The sequence below is a fragment of the Heloderma suspectum genome, chromosome 1 (assembly GCF_057233095.1).
Source record: "Heloderma suspectum isolate Gila_16-S chromosome 1, 16-S_ref, whole genome shotgun sequence".
Classification (NCBI taxonomy): domain Eukaryota; kingdom Metazoa; phylum Chordata; class Lepidosauria; order Squamata; family Helodermatidae; genus Heloderma; species Heloderma suspectum.
Window position 1 is genome coordinate 368,116,172 of NC_139458.1, and position 20,808 is coordinate 368,136,979.

The 20,808-nt window shown below is 43.5% G+C and overlaps 1 protein-coding gene across 1 annotated transcript in view; it reads left to right on the forward strand.

The window, feature by feature from the left end:
- The window catches only part of RYR2 (ryanodine receptor 2), a 545,602-nt gene that overhangs the window by 442,345 nt on the left and 82,449 nt on the right, over nt 1-20,808 (forward strand). Inside the window, exons 79-80 of the mRNA XM_084828209.1 lie at nt 558-609; nt 1,829-1,882. Coding sequence (XP_084684335.1) covers nt 558-609; nt 1,829-1,882 — 106 coding nt within the window. The remainder of the gene's footprint in view (nt 1-557; nt 610-1,828; nt 1,883-20,808) is intronic.

A 20,808-nucleotide genomic window follows, 5' to 3' on the forward strand; every position in this document is an offset into this window, starting at 1 on the left:
CAGATAACAAATTGAATATCGAAAAGTCCTGGCTGGTTTTTTTTCTGTGGTTTGAAAAAGTACAACCACAAAACAATGAATAGCAGCATATTTCTTCATTATCATTGCTACAATGGCCTTGTTTGTTTATATTTGGTTTGTTGAAAACCATCTTGTTGAAATCCATATTGCCAACTGAATAGTGAAAGAACAGATAAAAGAATGTGAAGAAAAAACAAAGAAAAATACTGAATTTTTAAGTATACACATATATATTTATAGTTCTTATTTATGTTTATGTGTGTGGGAGGAGTCAATCTCAGATGTTTTAGTAGCAGGAGAAATTCTGATGTCTTTGTCTTTGGCATTCCTCCTTCAGCGTTCCATTCAGCAAAGATATGGTCTTACAAGGTTGCTATGGTGATAGCAGGAACCCAGGCCCAGCTGACCTAGCAGTAAATACAGGGTTGTTGTCTTCACCAGCCTTTGTCCTCCATTAATCTGTAATTTTAAACTGGACACAGAGTAGCTCTTTTATGACAATAGTAACCACTTGTTCTTCCTTTTCTATACTACAGTAAACTGGAGGAAGATTACCTTTATATGGCGTATGCTGATATTATGGCAAAGGTAATTTTTTCACAGAAACACATAATTTCCTCCCATCTCTTGTAGATAGGTTCTCAAGTTTTCTAATTCTTTGTCTTGAAATACAAACCTTGCTGACTCGTAATGTTTGCTTTAAAAATCAAGTGAGCATTATGACTCTCTGCGTTCTTCTCTGGCTCAGATTTTAATCTGACTCCTCCCATCCACAAATGCCAGGGAGGGAGGGAGGTATTTCTGTTAATAGAAGCATAGCTTCCAAATCCTGGGAAGTACTAGTTCCCCTCTACTCAGCACTGGTTATGACTCATCTAGAGTACTGTGTCCTGTTCTGGGCACCACACTTTAAGAAGGATGCAGACAAGCTGGAGAGGGTTCAGAGGGGGGCAACAAAGATGATCAGGGGACTGGAAACAAAGCCCTATGAAGACAGATTGAAAGAACTGGGCATGTTTAGCCTTGAGAAGAGATGACTGAGGGGAGATATGATAGCACTCTTCAAGTACTTGAAAGGTTGTCACAGAGAGGAAGGCCAGGATCTCTTCTTGATCATCCCAGAGTGCAGGACACAGAATAATGGGCTCAAGTGACAGGAAGCCAGATTCTGGCTGAACATCAGGAAAAACTTCCTGACTATTAGAGCAATACAACAGTGGAACCAATGACCTAGGGAGGTGGTGGGCTCTCCCACATGGGAGGCATTCAAGATGAAGCTGGACAACCACTTGTCAGGGATGCTCTGACTTGGGTTCCTGCATTGAGCAGGGGGTTGGACTCGATGGCCTTGTAGGCCCCTTCCAACCCTACTATTCTATGATTCTATCTTTCTCACTTCCCCTTCCCCGTTGCCTGAAATGTGCCAGGAGCCTTGGGAAGCATATTTGCCCCAGGGCATCTGAACGCCACTGCCAGGCAAAGGGTCTAAGGGAAGGGTGTTTGTAGGGTTCACCAAGGTCTTGGAGATAGGGATCAAACCCTATTATGCTCCTGATGACATCCTTTTGGGGAAAATAGGTTGTCAGCTGAGCCCAATTACAAATCAAGCCCAAGAGATTCTTCCTATCACCAGTTTCTTGCCATTATCTCTAAATAAAAAAGATAGATTTTCATAGCTGTACAAGATAATTTTTATTTTATGTGTTTATTTTGCTTTAAGAAGAGGAGGGATTTTTCTCTCTAAAACAAATATGCTTGTCTTTGAGAGGCCAGTTGTGAATGTGGTGTTCTTCTCGCATGGTTTCAGAGCTGTCATGATGAAGATGATGATGACAGTGAAGAAGAGGTAAAGAGTTTTGAAGTAAGATTATTATTATTCTCTACTTTTTATGTTTTCTGTTGTGCATTATTCCATTGCATCTAACTAACTAGCATGTCTTGGTTCATGCTTTTCTATACTTAATGAACATAATCCTGAGAAGTACATACCTCTTATCTGCTTGAATAAAAATACTTAAAATTAAAACTCTGAGCCCATACTTACTACTAAAAGCCAAATCTAATTAAACTATTTTATATTGCTTCCAAATAAATTCCTGAGGGATTTGATGACTTAATCTCTGTGGGAAATTTTGTTCCATGTTTGTGGTTTGCTAATTAGAAGGGGTTTTGTTTATTTGCTTGTTTTTGCAATAGTTGTAGGTAGACAGGTAAAACACTTTGCTATGGGCCTTTGATCTCCAATTGTATACAAGCTGTATTAAGATGACAGTATTTGTTGATTTTTAGAGATCTCAGGCAGTTGGATATTAGGTGGTAGACGTATCATCAGATACATTAGACCCAGTATGTAAAGCACATAAAATAGACCAGCACATAGAATAGTGTTCAGAAGGCAAGAGAAAATCAGTAAAGAGGCTAGTGCACAAGAGCACTATTTCTGGTGACTTACTTCTTGTAACAACCCCTGTTATGAGATGTGTTGCCATGATCTGCATCATCTGAAAATTCGAAGTATGAACATAGGTAACCTATAGAGTTTATTAACCTATCCCTGTGATTAGAAAGATGTCAATGAAGGTAGTAGAGAGATCTGACTATGGAGAGCTGATTTCTACAAGACATTTTGTACTTGGGTATAAGTCAAAATAGTAGTGACTCAAATGTGAACTGTGCCTGCTCCTCTTATTATTCTGATTTGTCTTTCTTTAAGCCAATATGCAGAAACCTAATTGCTGTACAGATGTGTTTTAAGGATAAATGGAGATGATAATACACACAGGGATTGTTCATGTTTGTTTTGCCACTCATGTATTTTGGCCTCTGATATTCATGCCAAATACAAAGTCTCATAGGAATTAGCCCATCATCTTTTTATCAGAAGCAAAATACTCATAATTTTGCTGCAAAGTGGGCTTCGAGCAGCTGATCTAGGAGAACTCCAAGGCTGTGTGCCTGTTCTCCCAAAGCCTGTTCTGACCTGTTCTCCCAAAGCCACAGAGCTCATCAAGCACCATTATTTCAGTCTGGATTCAGCAGCAGTCAGTTCTTCCACATACAGTATACCAGCAGGACTAGATAACCGCTAAGCACTGAGACTGCGAACCTTGTGCTGGATGACAAGGTGTCATTGTCAAACTAATGGCACTGAATTCCAGATTTCTGAAAGATGTTGCATATAAACATGTTGAATAGGATCACGGGACAGAACAGGCAGGAACAGAACCCTGTGGGATCCATCAGTGAAAACGTATATGTTTGAAGAACAGTTGCTCATCACAAACCTCTGGGATTTCCTTGCCAGGAGTGAGTGGAACCACTTAAGTATTTTTTTTGCTTCTGTTTCATTCATCCCAACCCCTACATGAAAACATCCAAAAGATTATCAACCTGCTTTGTCATAACCAGGCCATTGGCAAGGTAGCAATAAAAATCAGTGGGTATCTGAAGGTATTTCTGCAACTTGGGTGTGTCCAAAGGTCTCTGGATGCATTGACTCAACTGGTATGCCACCTTGGGATCTGTGTTTTTAGAGGGTGTCCTTGACATGCTTTGTCACTGAAACACTGTATTTTTTAATAGAAGTTGGGCACCTTACTTTTTTGTTTCCAGATATGTCATGCAATGTAGGTGAAAGGATAGCTGAGATATAATTCTAAAACTATAATAGACTAAGGGCACAATCTTATGGGGATAGGTGGCTACCTCCAAACTCAGAGGCGGCCACTTATCCAATGCAGGGCAGGAGAAGCATGGAGGGGATTGTTCCCTCCACTCTTCTCCTGCCCTGCATTTGTGGCTAGACAGCCGATAATGGCTGTCTAGCCATGGGAAGGTGGAGCAGGGAAGGAGGCTGCCAGACGATACATAGAATGTGTCGTACTGGCATTTCCGCCTTCCTTGCCCCGGAACGGCCAGTTTTGGCCGCTACACGCTCCCCTTTGGAGCGTGGGGCTGTTCCACGCTGCCTGCGAGGCAACATGGAAAGGGAGGAAGGTCAGTTCTCTGGGAACTGACCTCGGAGTGTCGGCTCCAAGGCCGGTTCCCGGAAAACCACATATCCTATAGCCATCTAGCCGCTGACTAGTGGCCATAGTATTGCTCCCTCCGTTATAAAAATACAAGGGATCATCATATGATTAAAATGTTAAATATGAGAAATAGAATAGAGGGTATTTAATTACACTAAATTTCCTTCACTTCTTAAGTTAGATTACAAGTCTTACTATATGTTTTTTTCTCAATTAATATTACTTATTTACATTAAGAACAATAATTATTGAGGCATTTTGTTTTGATGTATAAAATGATACAGTGGTATATATACAAAACATGTGATGATAGCCATTTATTGGAAGTAAACATTTTTAAAACCTTATTTAACTGAAAATAGAATAATACTCCAAGCAATAAAATTGCACACAGTTTCTATGGTGCAGGAGCACCCACTGAGCTCTGCATACTTAGATTTCCCCCCATCTTCTTATATGAGAAGAGGAATGCTTTTGGCCACTCCATGGATCATTTCCATGAGCAGGATGCCTTGGTGCGAGCAGCACTTGGGCTATGGTGGGCAAATGATTTTTTTTAAATGCAGACCACGGTGAGAAAGTCAATCTATGTGCCGATTTATGTGCTGCCATTAATTACATATGTAAGTGGGAGGTGGGGCAGCTTCATGTATTGCTCTTCCTTCACTGATAACACTGAAATAATTTGGGGAGTGTGAAAAACACATTTAAAATTACTTTGACGCAGAGCTGTTGTTTTTGTTGTCCTCTTCTCCCTATCCTCTTCCATCATTTTTGTTCACTATTGCTAATCACTGTTGTCCATGAAATGCATGTGTTATATTCCTTGTTTGGTTTTATTTTTCAGTCAGTCTCTCAGTCTTGTAAATATGTCTATTATAAACCTTAGTAAAAACACACATTTTTTAAAGTAGTTTTTCCAGAATGTCTTTAATAATAGCAAGGATTCATATAGACAGAATTCCACAGATGAACTGGGCAAGTGATAGAAACTTTCAGTGACCAGGCAAGAGATATGTCTTTTGATCATTTTAAATATCTGTTACTGAACCATGTTGAAGTGTGTGATTTTTTTAAAAAAATTGTGTACATATAAAATTAAGCAAAAAGTGGAGATTGTGCAGATGAATTTCATCATTTTATTATGTTTTTTAAATAGGGAAGGTATTATAGGGAGGGAGAGGATGAGCTAAATAATTCCATGAAAGAGAAGCGTAAACTCAAATGTTTCTAGTTTGTTTTAGGGTTTGTATTTTAAGTTGCTAGAGATTATGTGCAAAGAAATAATAATTCTTTCAGGAATACAATCTGGTTTATGTATTTGGTTGCTCAGTTACCATCATAGTACTTTGGACACTTTTTTCTCATTGCTATTTCTTATCCTCGCCTTTCCTTAAGGTCACAGGATCTCAACGCAGCAAGGTAAAATAATGTGTGTGTATTTACGTGGGTCTAATTTTGTGACTCTTAGTTTTGTTAGACCCAACATCTTGGACAAGTTTTCTAAGTATGTTTTCATACATTTCTGAATTTTTTTCAGTTCCAAGAGTGACACATGCTCTTTTCTGAACAAATAATCTCAATTCTCTCCATGATTCTAGTATTAGAATTAGAATCAGTATTGGAATTATTCCAGTATTGGAATTAGATATGCCATATGAAACACCCTGAGGGAAATGCAGTAATTTTTCATTGATTTTCAGTCATCCCCAAAATGCTGTCTATGTATTGAGAAAATACTGTTGACCATAATTGAATTTACGATGGTGAAAGCTGAACAGTGACAGAGGATTTCCTTTTCCAATTAATTGTAATCTATATAGTTGCTTATTGGGAATAAGATACTATTTATTGATATCATATGTTCCAGAATGTGCCGTTGATTTGCTTTATAACCACCACCACCCCAAATTTACTATTTGTCACAGTATACTGTGACATATTTGTTATCTATTATATGTCCATGCAAATCCTTTCCAGACTCCACTGATCATAAAGTTTTTAGTTTTAAATTATAACTGGTGACATTATGCAAATGTTTGACTTCCAATTTGGATTGGTGCAGAGGAAACAATCTCCAAGAAGATGCTCAACTTGTGATCCTGGATGAGCAAGCTGACACGGCATGGGTGACTGAAACCTGGTTGCCCAAAGATGGGGGAGGGCTCAACTTGACTCAACTAGGCCCACCAGGTTTTTGGGTGCAGCAGCAGGCAAGATCTGATGGGTGGTGAGGTTGCAATGATCTATTGTGAGTCTGTCCTTCTGCTGAAGAAACCTGTCTGGAAATCTCCAAGATTTGAGAATGTACACGTGCTAATACGCCAGCAAGACAGGATTGAGATTCTGTTGGTGTACTGCCCATCCCACTGCCCAACTGTCTCCTTACCTGAGCTGATAAATGTGGTCCTGGAGGTGGTGGTGTCTTCCCCTAAACTGATTTGTTGGGGGATTTTAACATACATGCTGAGGCCCCCTCATTAGGAGCAGCTAAGGATTTCATGGTTTCCATAGTAACCATGGGCCTGACTCAGTTACTGTCTGGCACTGCACATGAGACAGGATAGAGCCATTTGAAAGAAGTCCATTGTCATGAACAGATCACTGTGTAAGAGTTTCTATTTGCTGGGACAACCTCTACAGGGATGGAGAACCCATTAAAATGGTATGCCCTCAGAGACTAATGGATTCAGAAGGATTCCTGAATGCTTGGGGGATATTCCAGTTACCAGAGCTGGTGATCCTGTTGACACCCTGGTTGATCTGTGGAATGGGGAGTTGACACAATTGCTCCTAAGCACCCTCTACTTGGATGCAGAGCACAGGCTCCTTGGTTTTCTGAGGAGCTCAGGGCATTGAAGCAGTGTGGTAGATGATAACTTATGGTGGCGAAAGACTCAGGACATACCCAGTCGAATACAGGTTAGAGCCCATTTCAGGGCCTACTTTGTGGTCATGAGGGCAGCAAAGAAGTTGCTCTTCTCTGCCACCTTTGTGTCAGCACAATGTCATCCAGCAGAGTTGTTTTGGTTAGTTAAGGGGCTATTACATTCTAGACCCAAGAATTGTGAGGAGAAGCCCTCAGAAACCCACTGTGATAAACTTGCAAAATACTTTGCTGATAAAATTGCTCACATCCACTTCAGCTTGGACTACATATTGAGGGTGGTTTCTAGTGAGGTAATTGAGGCAACTACTTGTCCAGTTTTGATGGATGAGTTTCAATTTGTTCAACCTAAGGATGTGGACAAGTTGCTTGGAGAAACAAGGCCAGCCATTTGTTTGTTAGGCACATGTCCATAGAGGCTGATAAGAGCTGTCAATTGGGTGTGGAGGTTGTAAACGTTTCTTTGAAAGAGGGTTATGTTCCAGTTCTTCTAAAAGAGACAAATATAAGATCTTTGCTAAGGAAGACTTCATTGGATCCCACCATCCTAGATAACTACAGTTTCCAATCTTCCTTTTAAAATTAAGGTCTTAGAGTGAGTGGTGGCTTTCTTGGATAAAACTGATTATTTGGATCCATTCTGATCTGGGTTCAGGCCTGGTTTTTCAACAGAAACAGCTTTGGTCGCCTTGGTGGATGACCTGTGCTGGGAACTGGACAGGGGGAGTGCGTCTCTATTGGTTCTGCTGAACCTCTGAATGGCATTTGATACCACTGATCATGGTATCTTTCTGGGCCATTTAGCTGATATGGGATTTGGGGGCACCATTTTGTGGTGGTTCCAGTCCAGTTCAGCCAAAAGTTATCAGAAGGTGGTACTGTGGGACCACTGTTTGGCCTTGCGACCATTAATTATTGTTGCCTGTGCTTTTTAACATTTATGTGGAGCTGCTGGGTAAGATCAGCCTGAGTTTTCGGGTTGGGTCTCATTATGCTGGTAACACTCAGTTCTTTCTCTCTTTTTCAATCAAGGAGGCTATGGAAGTCCTGAAATGTTGTCTGGATGCAGTGAAGGATTGAATGTGGGTGAACAAATTGAGGCTCAGTCCAGACAAGACTGAGGTTCTGTTGGTCAGCAGAGAAGCCAACCTGGGATTAGGGGTGCAACCTGTTCTGGATAGGGCTGTACTCCCTCTGAAGGACCAAGTTATGGCTTGGGGGTACTCTTGGACCCAGAGTTGCTCCAGGAGGGCTAGGTGGCTGTTGTGGCCAGGAGCAACTTTGCCCAGCTTTGATTGGTATGCCAACTAGGGTAGGTGGTTCTAGCCACAGTGATCCATGCCTTAATTACCTCTGATTTAGACTACTGTAATGCATTCTACATGCGCCCTTGAAAATTGTTTGGAAACTGCAGCTAGAACAAAAAACAGTGGCCAGACTGTTGTCTGGTGTGCACTTAGATCATTGGTCTTGAACCAACTACACTGGCTTCTAGTTTGTTTCTGAGCCCAGTTCAAGGTGTTGGTTTTGACCTGTAAAGCCCTAAATGGCTTGAGGCCAGGATGTCTGAAGGACCACTTCCTCTTGTATGAATCTCTCTGTAATTTAACTTGAGATTTCCATCAGAGGACCACATGCATGTCTCACCACCAAGAGAGCTTGGGTTGGTGGGGACATGAGACAGGGCTTTTTCTGTAGCAGCACCTCAACTGTGAAACCTTCTCCCAAGGGACATCAGGCTGGCTCCATCTCTAAAATTGCATTTGGCCTGTTTTAAGGAAAGTTCTGCTTTTTTTTAATATGTTGCGATTTGATTGGATTTGATTGTACATCACTTTGAGGGCCCCTGTGGGTAGAAAAGTGATATATAAATATGTTTAAGAAATAAAATAATAAACCTAGGAGCAGTATCCAATATATCATTCTGCCAACACAGATTACATTGTGCTAGTGTAAGGGACCTCTAGTGCAATACCGGTAACGTTAGTTTGCACAATGGGATTCCCAGAAAACCCATCATGCAAGCTAATTCTGTTGGTGCTGCACTAGAAGTCCCTTACGTATGACGTAACTCGCATGAGCAGAATGACGTGGTTGGATACTGCCCCAGGCCTTCCTGAAACCTGATGCAAATAGTGCTCAACAACAGATTTGATTAACAGCTAATAAAACTGACAAATACTTTAAGAAGACAAGAAACCAATCCCAGAGCATTCAAGGGCTGCTGCGGACGCAAATGGCATCCTGTGTAGGGGACGCCATTTGCGTCCCTGCAGAGGCTGTGATAGGCTACATAAATATTTACGTAGCCTATCACAGCAAAAAAAGGGAACACAAATGGCGGCGGCTATGGCCACTGCCATTTGCGTTCCCTTTTTCACCGTGATAGGCTACGTAAATATTTATGTAGCCTATCACAGCCTCCGCAGGGACGCAAATGGCGTCCCTGTGTTAGCCGTGATAGGCTACGTAAGTATTTACATAGCCTATCACGGCCATTCAAAAGACGCGAATGGCGGCTGCAGACACAGACGCCATTCGAGGAGCACCGGAATGGCTGACAAAGGTAGGCTCCATTCTGGGCCCATTTCACGGGGTGGGGTTGTGGGGGGCTTTGTTCTGCCACGGATTTCGGGGGGCCAAATGTGCTGGCATTCGGCCTCACCGAGATCCGTGGCGGAATTCTCTGCCTTCCTAGCTGGTACCCACTTGTGTGGGGAAGTTAAAATGAAAGAGGTTTAAATGAGGAACATTAGTGCAGGACCATGGAAGTGTGGGAAGCTGATAGCATGTGTGGCAGAAAATAATCATCTCTGATTTTCCCTTTTGTTATTCACTACACTGGGTGTCTTGATCTCACCCAGATCAGCCCCAGATCAGTCAGAAAACAGCTATGAAAGGAGAACAGATCACATATGAGTCCCAAATCCTTAACCAGTTCTAGCAGCCTAAACTCTTAATAATTTGTTTGAAATTTAAACTGGGTATGCTCCCTATTAGTTTATGTTAGTCAATCATATGTTGGTATGGTATGTACCACTTGGTATGATTCTTCACAGAGTGTGCTTTTGTATGATGAAGAAAGAGGGCTTCCAGGAAAGAACTTGTTTGTTTTCATGCCAGCAAACAGAACAAAGTAAGAGAAATGTCACTGCACTGATGTACTAACTCAGTTTAAGCAATGTAAGCAGAGGTCTCCTAGTACTCCACTTGAATATCTGGATGTAGTAGATTTTGAGTCCTAGAAATAAGTGACAGTGATGCTAACAAGTTGTCAACATATTGTCAGAAGCACTGTTCAAAGAGAAATCAAAGATACTATCTTGCCTGCCTGTTGCTCTCAGCAGTCTTCTACACCAAGTATGATAATCCCTTTATGTGACAGATGTTTCAGTATGTAAAGTCAATTACTGCATTGGTGTTTTTGCCTCATTAATACTGTCTGCATACAATATAGTCCTCGTGGCCAGTCATAGAGTTAGGGAAATTCATCTTACTCCCTCAAGCTCTTGCCATGTTATAAATTGGGCTACAGATTGCTATTTATCTGCCCAATCACTTGATAGTGAATTATATACTTTAGGGTCTTATTCAGGATCCTTCCATCCCCTTCTTTTTCCTTTGAGGAAGAAAAGTAAGAACCTGAAGTAAGACTCATTCATAGACATCTCATCCTAATGCAAATGTTGTGAGATGGGGGCTGTTAAAGACTTTAACATCAGTAATAAAAACTGATTGATTCACACAGTCCCATGAGATGGCTTAATTCCCTTAAACTCCAAGCTGTGAATTACTACTATTAACATTTCAAAATTAATTTACAATACTTCAGAAATATAGAATGCCTTTACTAGGGTAAGTCGTCCTACATTGCAGAGGACAATCCTCTGTTTGAAGGGCTGTCAAAAGATAGTTCTCTATTTTAAGGCAAATTTGTTGATGCAGCGGCGATTCCAGGCAGGGTGCAGCCCACACTGAGTTCCGGATTGGTCCCCAGATCAGTGGAAGTTGCCCATCCCCCCTGTATTCAAAGGACCAAATCTGGTTTTAAGTCCAAATCCGGTTTAACAATAAAGAAGCTAGAACAGGGGCCTTGGAGTTGCCCATCAGCAGTTAGCACCTGGACTGAGCAGGCATACAAGTAATCTGATCACAGTCATCTCCTTTATGGTAAGATATATTGTATTTCTATTTAAATTGTAGGAATTATTGTAAATGTCCATCTAAATAAATAAATAAATGAACATTATGTACATTTTATGCAAATCTCTGTCCTCTTTTGTCTTTTTTGGCAATGTGCAAATGGCCATGCTAGCCTTTACATATTAATAACTACCCATTATAGCTTTTATGTATACCTAACAAGATTCTATTAATCTATGGCTTGGATCCAAAGGAGCCCTTCCACTTGTTAAAACCTCTTCTGCTTATAGAAGGGTTGTGTCCAGCGTAGTGGAAGAGTATTGCATTAAAAAAAATACTGCCAAATCCAGAGAGGCAGAGGCCTTTTAACAAACTCTTTTCAAGATCAGTTTTATGATCCACCAATAGTTATATGCTACAGCCTGTATCTTTTTTATTTTATGTATTTGATTCGTACTCCACCTTTCTACCAAAAAATGGCACTCAAGGCAGCCGCCTTTTGGCAGTATCCAACTGTGTCATTCTGTTGCACTAGCAAATGATGTTGCCCTGGCAGAAACTAGGTTTCGAACTATGTGCAAGAGAAGAATTCAAATAAAGTTACACTTGCACAAGTATGGTTGAGCAAGCAGTTTTTTGCATAATTCTTCTGCAGTGTGTTGTGCAACCAGTTACGTAACTGCCTGCACCCATCATGCAATGCGTTGTAATCAGTTGTGTGACTGCTTTGCATGCATTGTGCAACTGGTTGGACATTCCGCTTGTGTAACTAGTTGCTCATCTGAGCACACAACCGGTTGTGCAAGTGTAATGGGCAACTGCTTGCACAACGGAAAGATTCAGCGGAGTTCCATTCACATTATTTGAGTTTGCGGAGTGTCACCATTGGATATTGCCCTTTGCAAGCAATTCGCTTCTAGAAGAGGGCTTTAACAACTCTTGTTTCCCTGCACAAAATGATATTTTTTTAACACATTTTCCAAGTTGGTTCCCTCCTCTAGACTATTTCACATATGGAGCACATACCCAAGATTTCCACATAACATGTGAAATAGGGTTAGGCTGACCAATCTTTTATAGTCAACTTTTGCTGCAACTGAAAATCCCCTCATCCTCAAATGTGTGTGATGTTTCCAAAACAAAGAAGGATACTCAGAATTTCATAACGATTAAGGCACAATTAAGCTATAGGGAGTGGTCCTGAGTATGCAGTCTTGCTTCTGAATACCAGAAGTGCCTTACTGAATCAAGGCAATTCCACATAGTTCTGCTTTCTTTTCTTTTTTTGCAAGAGTACTAGTAACCAACAGGTAATCCACCAGAAATTGTCCAGCAGTCCACTGGTGGACTGTGGTCTAACTTCTGCCCACCCCAGCTGTAGAACATCTCTTATTTGATTATTATAAAACTTCAATGATTTAGAGGCTTAAAGAATTCTTTGAAGTTTAAATAAATAAAATTAAAAAGGTAGCACTTACTCTGATCCACTTTCATTTGCAAACTTCATAATTATGGGCAGTATCCAATGGAACTGCTTCCCTTCTGCTTGTTCTGTTGTGCTCATGAGAGTGACCACTTGTGCACTGGGGCTATTTCTTGTGCATGTAATAAGGATGTCAGAGAATTCCGCCATGGATCTCGGTGAGGCCGAATGCCAGTGCATCCGGGCCCCCGAAATCTGTGGCGGAATGAAGCCCCCTGCCCCCCACCCCGCGAAATGGGCCCGGAATGGAGCATCTACCTGCTGCTGTCCGCGCTGCATTGCGAATGGCGGCCGCGTCTGCGGCCGCCATTCGCCTCTTCCCTATAGCCGTGATAGGCTACGTAAATACTTATGTATCCTATCACGGCTAACGCAGGGACGCCATTTGTGTCCCTGCGGAAGCTGTGATAGGCTACGTAAGTATTTACGTAGCCTATCATGGCAAAACTAAGGGAACGCAAATGGCGGCTATGGCGGCCGCCATTTGCGTTCCCTTTTTTTTTTTGCCGTGTGATAGGCTACGTGAATATTTACAACAAAATTACAACAAAAGAGAGGGGCGCAAAAGAGTGGCCACCGTTTGCATTCCTTTTTTTTTTCTGTGATAGGCTATGTAAATATTTACGTAGCCTATCACGGCAAAATACAGGGATGCAAATGGCGGCAGCTATGGCAGCCGCCATTTGCGTCCCTGTGCAGGCTGCCCAGCGGCTGAATGTCTGGCTGTGGGCAGCCCTGGCCGGCGGCTCTGTGGAATCTCTGTGGAGCGGAGCTGGCCAGAGAGAATTTCGGGGGGAGGGACGGAGCACCTCCCCCCCCCACGAATGTCACCCTTCAAAAAGGTGAGTTTTGTACATCCCTAGCATGTAAACAGTACAGCAGGTGGGTCTTATGTGCCACCTAGTGGTCAAAGGCAAAATCATTGCTCTAATTAAGTATTGTAACTGTTTTTCCTGCCTCTGAAGTTCAGTTTTGCGATTTTGCCACACTGAAGTGGTTGTGGATTTGCCTCTCTGTGTTCTTCTGACTCAGGCTTGTTTTTTTCCATTTTCTCCCTAACTTTTGCATGTCCACATGTGTTATTGTCTGTTCTTTTTTCCTCCCTTCCCAACCTTTTTTTCTTTCAGGGAAAACAGTAACAAATAAAGAAACAAACCACCACAGCTTCTCCGTTCTTGTCAGCTACCTTTGTCGTCATCTCCAACTGCCCCTGCTCCAGTTTGGCCAGCCTTTTCCCCCTTGTGCCTTCGGCTCTGCTGCTTGCTGTGGGGAAAGCAAAAGGAAAGTCTGTTTCTGCCCACGAATCTCCTCATAAACCTCGCCTAGCAGTCTCCTTGGGCTCTTCACAAGCTGCTTCTGCATGGCCTCTGTGAGCGATGGAAAGGCAATAATGGCTGCCGTTACTGACCCTCCTCCCATTCGGCTTGTCCATCTACGGCATATGAAAAAGCAAGCCTTTCCGTTGCTTCCTGAGCTCCCTTTTCTCCACCTTTGGAAGTTTTCCTAAGCAGGGCTCAGAGCAAGATCGAGTGCCGGCAACAACATAGCCCTGGCTGGCATGGATGTTGGGAGTTTGGGAGGAGGAGGAGGAAGAGGAGGACAAGGAGCGGGGAGCCTGGCCTTACGCAGGAGCCCAGCCCAGGCGGTTGGCCAGAAGGAGCCTCAGGGCAGATGAAGATCTCTCTGATGGCAGAGAGGCAGACTTAGCGGGGACTTTGGGCAGTCTGTTTTCGATGCAACCTTCCCTGGAGGAGTACTAGGAGCTCACAGACTGCCCTGTGGGAACAGGGGCATCATCCTCCAGGCCCACTGCTTTTTCCCACCAAAACCCTGTCAATCCCCTACAATTAGGGAGCAATCTGCGGGGATTCAGTTTCTCTGGAAGTTCCACCTTCTTTGCTACAGCACTTGAAAGAGGCTTTATTAGCTGACCTGACTAAGGATGCCTTGGTTCATTCTCAGCTTTTAAGCCTTTCTATGTCTCCTACATCTAGAAATGCTGTGCAGCCCACTGGCTCTCTCCTACTGTCACAGCAGTCTCCACAGTCTCCTTCAGCTCCAGCTCGAGACAGGGATCATATATCTCCAGATCCTCATGATGTACCTAGGAGGAAGTTAAAAAGAAAATGTCCAACCCAAATCTGGACTCTCCTGACCCAGATGAGAATGATGCGGACTTAATTGTCCCAGATGAAGAGGAGTGGACTGGTGAGTCTGACCTCGAGGGGCCTGATTCCTATCAACTATTCCAGGACTCCCATTCTCTTCCCCTGCTATGTAAATCTATGGCAGCCTTAGATTTGATTCCTTCAGAAGAAGCCCCTCAACCCTCTGCCTCTAGGATGGCAGCTGTCTGTCCTGATCCTCAGCCCAAGACCAAGGTGAAGCTGCCTGCTCATATCCCAAAAGTGATTAGAGGTGAGTTGAATTCTCCTTTGCTGCACAAGAAATCCATCGCTATTGCTAACAAACATTATGTTCTAGAGCAGCATATTATGGATTAAATTAAAGTCCCTCTTATTGATGCGCCCATGGTGGCTTTGGTGAATTGTGCTCTTCATGTGAAAGATACGATGTGCAGCTCAAGAAATTGGTTGAGTGCAAGCTGGATACTGGTTTGAAGAAGGCCCATGAAGCAGCATCCCTGTCTATTTGGGTGGCAGCTTCAGCATCGATTTTTGCCAGACCTTCCCTCCTGTGGTTGGAAGATGTGTTGGATGGGGCACTGTATTGCCCTGGCCGTGGGCTGCTAAGGTTTGGAGGTGCCGAGATAGAGATAAGCCAAATCCAGGTTTGCTTACAAGGAGACTTTATTGAGTACTTACAGCACACAGGCATAGCCAATGGTTGGATCAGACAGCTTCTCTGAACCCAGAGCCAAGGGGTACAATGGGTTTTGTACCATACATGTTAGTTGTGAGGCAGCATGACAGCAGCAAGCGTTAATTAGTGTTCATCTGCAACTTTCCCAGCATAGGCTAACAGCTCCACGTCAGAGGGGAGACAATCAGAACTTTCTCAGCACAGACACCTGTAAACATAGCCTCACTTCTCAGGCGCTTCCCAGGCCCTGATAAAATTCAGAGCTCATTAGCATGGAATGTGCTGAGGCGGCAATATCGACCTTTGACTCATCTTACAAGCTCAGAGGCCCACTAGCAAGGAAATTGCACTTAATATCAAACTAAAGCAAAGCATTGTGGATCTCTAGGCCCCTCTAAAACTACTGGTGACTTGGTTACAGGCCTGGGGCCATTACAGGCACTTCATGAGCCAGTGAGGTTATGTAAGACCCTTCTCAAGGTTTCTAGAGAGGTAGCTTTTATTGCTGGTGCTTCTTTGGATGTGGCTCAGTTCTCTGCTAGATCCGTAGCAGCTTTGCCATTGGAAAGCTTCTCCTCCTTCGAAGTCCAGCCTATCATCGGAGCCTTTATTTATGGGCAAGCTCTTTGGGGAAGAAGCTGTAAAAGATGTCGTAGTCGAATCAAGATAAGAAAAAGGCTATGCCCATGGCAAGAAAGAAGGAAGAAAGGCATTTCTTTAGAAGATCTTTTTATCCTTAGCAAGCCATTTCGTTTCTCCAAAACCTCTGGGCAAAGGAGAAATGTTTGGTTCACCCGGCCTGCCTGGACTCATTCCTGAGGAAGAAATAAAGGCCAACAGAACTTCTCTGCTAGATATGGCTCTGCTAGATATGTCAAGGGGATAGAGGCACCAATTTTGACACCAATCTTTTGTTGGTGGGCAGTTATCTTTCTGGGTACACCGACAACTGGCTGGCCATCACCTCAGATTGTTGGGTCCTGGAGACCCTTTGCATGGGTCTGCATCTGGAGCTGATATCTAGACCTCCCCACTATTTTTTCCCATCACCAGCCCCAGCAAATCCAGCCAAGAAGGTGAAGGTGAAATTGGCCATCCAACTTCTACTAGATATCATGGCAGGGGAACTGTTGCCATGGAAGAGAAAGGATTAGAGCTCTATTCTCACTTCTTTACACTCTCTCTCAAAGGAAGATTTGTCCATCAGAGCTATCTTGAATCTCAAGTTTCTCAGCCACTTCATCTGTTACCGCTTGTTCCTGATGGAGCTTCTTCTATCCATCAAAGAAGCTCTTTGCTTAGGAGACTTCATGACTTCAGTGGACCTCAGAGAAGCCTATCTCCACATTCCTGTCTTCCTCAACCATTGGCACTACCTCCATTTTGCCTTTGAAGGGTCCCATTTTCCATACAGAGCCTTGCCTTTTGGCCTAGCTTTGGGTCGCAGGGTATTTACAAAGATCATGGTCACCTTGGTGGCACGTGTTCACGTGCAAGGGATCTCAGTATACCCTTAACTCGATGATCTCTCATCCATTCAGCCTTTCGGCTTCAGGCAGTGGATGACCTGCAAGTCACACTGGCACATGTCTCAAGGACTTCAGTTTTCTCATCAATAATCAAAGAGTAATCTGTTACCCTCTCATGGAATACTCCACCTGCGGGCCGTAATAGACATGCAACGCAAGTAGGGATCAAGGCTGTCTCTCCAGAGAGGTTCTCCAAAATTCAAGCTGCAGTCAATTTGATTTGCTTCAAGAAGTCAGCTGACCTCATGCTTCTAACAAAGGTTTTGGTTCTCATGGTGTCACCATTCCAGGTAACTCCTTGGGCAAGACTTTATTCTTGTCCCTCCCTTACAATGGGCCCTGCTTCCTTTCCAAAATGACATAGCTCCAAGATGTCACTTCAACGTTCATCTGTCCAGGGTTGTTTGGGGCTCCTTCTGCTGGTGGCTCCTCCATCCTGTTCTGGAGAGAGGGGTCCCCCTCCAGAATCCCCCCAAAACAGTGATTACATCAGACACCAGCCTTTCTGGTTGGGGAGCTCTCAAGGCCATCTCCTTCACCCAAACTTTGTGTGGCTTCACTTACATGTCTGGAAATCGAACAGAAACATTTTTTCCAAAGCAGACCTCTCCCCTGCGATAATCAAGATTATATTGGCCTATGGGAGACCATCTACCTGCAGAATTGACCAGAGTACATGGAAGATATTCTCCACTTGGTGTATTAGGAAAAGGACTTAGGGCTCAAAAAGCCAGAATCTCAGACCTTTTAGCATTTCTGCAAGACAGTTTGGTTATGGGTCTCAAGCCTAATATGCTTAAGCATCAGGCTTTCACACTATCTACTCTTTTGTCAAAAGGTCCATGGGCTCTCATTCTCTTCTTAAACAGTTCCTGTGCAGAGCTTTTTCAAAGTCACCTCCACTTCAACATTGTTTCCCTTCCTGGGAACTCCATAAAGTAATTTCAGCACTTCAGATGCAACCCTTTGAGCCCCTGAAATCAGTATCTCTCCAACTGCTCTCTTTCAAGATTATATTCTTGGTGGATGTAGTATCAGCCAAAAGGTTCTCCGAACTTAATGCCCTCTCCGTGGATAAACACTTATGTGTATTCCATAAAGATAGAATGGTGCTCCGTCCTAACCCCTTTTTCCGCCCTAAAGTTCTGTCTCCTATTCATTGTCAACAAGAGCGATTTCTTCCCACTTTTTGTCCTTCCCCTGTGCACCCCTCAGAAAAGAAATGGCATTCCCTTATTGTCAGGAGGGCCCTGAGGCCTATATCAGCAGAACCAAAACTTTTCTGCAGTCATATTCCTTGTTTGTGCCATTCCATCCTGCTTCCTTGGGACGGAAGGTTTCTAATGCCACTCTGAGTAGGTGGCTAAAGGCATGTATTTCCCTAGCCTATTCCTGCCTGAAGTTGACTCCACCTACCAAAATTTTTGCCCATTCTACAAGAGCAGCCGCACCATTGGCAGCTTTTCCCCTCAGTGCTCTGCTGCATTGATCTGTGGGGCAGCTATATGGGCAAATCCTAGCACCTTTGTTAAACATTACAATATTGACTTATATGCCTCGGCTCAGGCGGCCTTTGGAAGGCGTGTCTTGCAACATGTCCTTCCCAGTCATTAAGCAGCAGCAGCTACTGCTTGCTGAATCCCACCCTACGTGGGTCAAGCTTTGGTATGTCCCACCTGATGTACTGTTTACATGCACAAGAGAAAAAACCGTTGGTCACTTAACCATAAAAGGGATTTCTTTGTGCATGTACATCAGGGCCACATCCTAGCTTTAGATTCTGTTATGGCTGTTTCTGCTGGTGGAGATTAATGTTTGTTTGTTTTTTTTGTTTTTTGTCGCACTTGGTTTATTCCCAAGCCCTGTCTGCAGAGGGTGCACAATGTCCTGTTTTTGTTGTTTGTGTTTTCCTGTTCTCACTGATCCTAGTACTTCCTGAGCTTGTCATTGGAAACGGAAACTGAGCTTCAATGGCTGGAAAGACAGTTAAGACTTAATTGGGGCAGCGATTTTGCCTTTGACCACTAGGTGGCGCATAAGACCCACATGATGTACTGTTTGTTAGTTACACGCACAAAGAAATCCCTTTTATAGGTAAGTGACCAACGGTCTTTTCATATTTCTAAAAACAACTCCAGAAATGGGTGGAAATACTACTTTGTTGATTTGGACAGGTCAGCAGCGCTCTGTTCCGTAAGCTCTGCTAACCTGCCCCATTCTGGAAATGAGCGTTTCTGTTAATTTCAAGTTATTTTAGAAAAGTTCCACTGTGAGCAGTCATTCCCGAAAGCGTACTGGCACAATAGGATACTAGTGTAGAATATGTATGTAACACTCCCCAGGGCCGAGCCTCCCCCGCCCCCAATTCAACACTCCCATTTACAGCCAGTTAAATTAGTAATGTTGGTGTTTTGTGATTGGTGCAGTTTCAGGAGTCTGAAAAAGTTGTGGAAGTGGATGTGCTTACCATGTTGGCACTGTCTTCCTCTCTTTTTTCTTTTAAAAACTCTTAAAAACCTGCTGGCAGGGGCTTTGGCAGCAGAATCAGAGCTCTGAACTACCATGTTTCCTGCACAAAATGCCCCTGGAATGATGTGTGGTCACTGTGATGGCCCATAAAACAATCAGAAAGTGTTGGGGGTGGTAGAACCTGTTTGCTTTTCAATAACTTAAAACAAAACAATCCAGTTGAAATTTTGGGGAACACTGAAAAACCTGATATGAAATGTTTTCTCTTGAAATGTTGAATGATTTTAAGGCAAGGTTCTACTCATTCAAAATGTGTAGTATGAAGATTTTTATACAGCATTATCCAGAGCGTTAGAAAATCATTTCTGCACATAGAGTAGACATATACAACACTCAAATTCAAGATGCATTTCTGCTAATAGAGAGTGCTGCCATCTTTACGAAAGGAGTATACAGGGTCATTGCTTTTTGTGAATTGTTACTTGCCTTGTTCTGGTGATGTTTGATCTAGACTGTAGATACGGGGCAGTATCTAATACTGGTGCTGCCCCTATGCTCATGTTGTTTTGCATGCAGGGTCTACCGCTATGGCAACAAGAGTGCACTTCCTAAAGTGCACTTCCCCGGTAGGGATGTCAGAGAATTTTGCCACGAATCTCGGGGAGGCCGAATGTCAGCACATTTGGCCCCCTGAAATTGGTGGCGAAACGGTCTGCCCCGCCGGGACGGGACTTACCTTGGGCGAATCCTCCTGGTGGTGGCAGCGGCTCCGGTGGCGGTGCGGCGGCAGCGGCTACGGTGGCCGGTCTTCCGACCGGCTGCCACTGCCGCCATTTCCAGTAAAAAAAAACAAACAAACCAAAAAAACGTGATAGGCTACGTAAAGATTTACGTAGCCTATCACGGCTAGATTTTTAAAAAATACCGTGATAGGCTACATAAATGTTTACGTAGCCTATCACGGCTGAGTAAAAAAACAAACAAAAAACCCATGCATACGCAAGTGGCGGCGCCCATGGGCGCCGCCATTTGCGTTCCTTATTTTGGTACGTGTAGTCTGCGTAAACGTTTACGTAGACTATGGCGTAAGTAAGGGGAACGCAAATAGCGTAGCGTCTACGCTATTTGCGTTCCCCTTATTTTCGCCGTAGTCTACGTAAATGTTTACATAGACTACATGTGCCAAAATAAGGAATGCAAAGGGCGGCGCCTATGGGCGCCGCCATTTGCGTACGTGCGTTGTTTTTTTTACCTCAGCCGTGATAGGCTACGTAAACATTTACGTAGCCTATCACGGCTGACGGCAGGGACACAAACGGCAGCGGCTACGGCTGCCGCCATTTGCGGCCCAGCCGGCCAGGATTCAGGGGTGGAGGGACAGAGTGCCTCCCCCCAGCCAGAATAACAGGGGGGAGGGACGGA